This window comes from Daldinia caldariorum (genome assembly GCF_022478825.1).
Source record: "Daldinia caldariorum strain CBS 122874 unplaced genomic scaffold F4812scaffold_19, whole genome shotgun sequence".
Taxonomy (NCBI): Eukaryota; Fungi; Ascomycota; class Sordariomycetes; order Xylariales; family Hypoxylaceae; genus Daldinia; species Daldinia caldariorum.
In genome coordinates, this window is record NW_025953055.1 from 267,762 (window position 1) to 270,794 (window position 3,033).

The 3,033-nt window shown below is 48.7% G+C and overlaps 1 protein-coding gene across 1 annotated transcript; it reads right to left on the bottom strand.

Annotated features, from left to right (window-relative positions):
- Positions 1-1,289: 1,289 nt before the first annotated feature.
- On the bottom strand, positions 1,290-2,425 carry F4812DRAFT_158107 (uncharacterized protein). The gene has a single exon (XM_047929785.1). The coding sequence runs from the start codon at positions 2,156-2,158 to the stop codon at positions 1,409-1,411; it is 750 nt and encodes a 249-aa protein (XP_047786843.1). The 5' UTR covers positions 2,159-2,425; the 3' UTR covers positions 1,290-1,408.
- Between the last annotated feature and the right edge of the window lie 608 nt (positions 2,426-3,033).

Genomic DNA, 3,033 nt, shown 5'->3' on the forward strand with positions numbered 1-3,033 from the left:
TGGCCTCTCTAGCATCTGGGCTCGCGGCTGTTACTAGCCTGGTCGGACGCGGTCGAGCTTTGGGAGAGCTATCTAACCTATAGGAGACTAAGGAGACCGCCAGGGACCAATAACGGCCATTACAATTGCAGCTAAAAGGACCCCGACATACCCGACTATACGACACTACGACAAGTTGATATATGACTTGTGTCTTGGTAACATCTCGCATCAAGCCGCTTGGTAAGATTTAGCTATCACGAAAGCTAATCTACATAGCTACCCTACGCAGTACAACCACATGGCATATGAGATGGTTATCTTGTGTGCCCTGGTGGCAATAATGAGATATAATATCGTCCTTTAGGGATTTGGACCCTATCTACAGCGTATGAACCCAAGGCCGTGTGCCATAGCATAAGGCGTGGTATCGATGGTATCATAGATATCCTGTCCAATACACGTAATAACCCGCCTCATTCTTTTTTTCCTTTCCACCAAGAGGAGCAACGGCGGCAATCCTTCGGCGTCGCGTACACAAACCACATGGCTAGAAACAACCGTCGAATTCGTTTGCGCGCCGGCCTTATCGTAGCCCGACACTAGCTTCTTGCCGGCGCCCCCCTTCCTAATTCTGGAATGCGGCATCTAGTGCCCGCTTCCTAGCCTGGCTTGTATGATACGCGTATAATCGATATGGGTTGCATACGCGGCATGCCTATGGGCTGCCTGCAACGGCTAGGGTTACGACTCTTAGACGCTCACGTACACACGTAAGCGATTTGCGCAACACGCATCCATTCCCCTCGACGTCTTATGGTGGATATGATAGATTCTCGAGAGCCTCATCTAGTCTATCTAGAATAGTAGTACTAGTAGCAACTAGTTAAGGGAACCGGCTGTTCAAAGTCACATGTAGAAAGGGCTCAAGAAAAGAAAAACAGTGAGAAGACAATATATCATAATTGGAATTAAATCAAAGTATCGTGCAAAAAAATGCCACTTAAAAGATATTTCCCCTCATCCCTTTTTCCCAGTCCAAATACCCCCAAGATCCGGTTACCTATGCCCTTCGTATATTCACCCACCCGCGCACCCAATATGTACCCCCTAAAGATGCCTCCCAATTTAATATGCCCGAGGTCTAATGGTACCCACCACCGGCATCTTGTCCTCCCTCAAATCCCTTAATTTACACTCCAATGGGACGCCGCCGATAATCAACGATGATGATAACAAGCAGCAACGTTGATTTTTTTAAAAAAAGATACAATGAACCGAATAAATAAATAAAACCAATGCAACCCGACCGATAGAAATTTACCACCGAAGCGCGCCAAGACATGAGAGGATGAAGAAATAAAAAAAATAAAAAAGGGGGGTATCGATACATCCACTCATTTCAATTTATGCGAAACGGAACAAGATATCACGGCAACCGGAAAAGGCCATCCGAAAAGCTCCCCCCGCGCAGCGTCAAAACAGGGGAAGCGAAGAGAAGCGAAGCGAATTTAATAGTAGTATGGCCCCCCACGTGCCAGCAGAAGAGGGAATTTCGGAGTGGGTAATGCCTATACAGAAACAGGACCGGCAGCTGCAAGGGGCCAGGTATGTATCTGTAAAAGAGTTGTGGTGGTATAGTCGCCGACTCGAGGAACGTTCCCCTCCTTTCCTCTATTTTTTTTTTTTTTGTTTTCCCCCCTTGTCCCCCCCCCTCGGCCCCCCGTGCTGCAAGCTGCACGATGCACGCTGCACGCGCACGTAAACGGGAGCAAGAGGAAAAGATACCTTGGTCCGCAAAAAAGAAAAAAAAAGCAGATCGCCTGCCCCCCAGCTGCTTTTCCGGAGCGTAGCTTGTTGACTTGCGGAACTTCCTACATGGGAAGGAAGATAGGAGGGGGACTGGAAGGGGGGATTGCGAATTGAATTGATTCGCCGCGGGGCAAAGAAAAAGAACAGAACCGGACACATGTTTTAAGATATGCGAGTGTGTGATTTGATTGCAAGACATAGCACATTTCGCGGCAGCGCCGGCGCCATTGGTGGGAAGTGAAAGTAGGTAAACGTCACAAGGAGCGCAGACGGACTGGGGTTCGGTAGCATTTGCCGGGGCTGGGGCCGGGTTGCGGGATTGGTGATTGGGTAGACGATGGAGGGATGGGAGCCCACTGGGAAACATCAACGGCGACTCCGGATTGGCCCGGTTTGTTTGGGTCGAGATGCGTATGACGTGTGAAGACCCCGTCGAAGCAGGACTTTGAAACAAGCTGGGGGTTCGTGAGAGGGGCACATGCTAGTGTGCCTCCATTCCCAGCTCTTCGTTCTCCCGTCTCCTTCTCCTTCTGGGCTCAGGGAAAATGTAAGATGGTGGATGTTTGCGTGGTATTGTTGTAGTTAATTTATGTTTTTTTGTCGTCGCCCGACTGCCAGCAAAAAAATGAATTGAAAAATAAAACCCCAAAGCTTTCTAAGCGTAACCGAGCTCGTCTGAACCACCGATTAATGATTTGTTGATAAGGCCATGTTGTGTTTACACCTTGAACCTTGTGTCTTTGTAACCACTGATCAGATTCACCGGATGTGGACACAATCCCGGGCAGTATTGCGCCTCGATGCCACGTATCCCCGAGATGAAAATGAAAAACCGTAAGTTGTAAAGATGCAATTCCCCAAATTGCATCAAATTTAACATCCGGTAGTAATATGATGGATAATGGAAGAGGGGGAAGACCCGATCCGAAACTTCATCATCATTCTTCAGATCTTGTTGGGGGGCGGGATATGCGAGATAGCCAGGAGAACGTCCGCTAGATCCCGTGTCGCCATGCAAGATACGAGATGGAGACGAATATTCGCCCGTGTTTCCCCTCCTCAAAAAAGTTCCCTGTCAATCATATGTTTTTGGGAAAGGGGTCGGACCTTGCTGCAGCCCCGAAGCTTGGGGAACGGGCGGTGGCGAAATGAGCGGTGGTGGTTAAGTACCGAGTTCAGACGAGAACTCGGGAAAACAAAACCCACTTGGCTAGGTAAGTAAAATGTACATAGTATGTGAAA

Bases quoted from the DNA above. Each gene is read 5' to 3' on its own strand.
- F4812DRAFT_158107 (XM_047929785.1), bottom strand. From the start codon at position 2,158: ATGTTTCCCAGTGGGCTCCCATCCCTCCATCGTCTACCCAATCACCAA.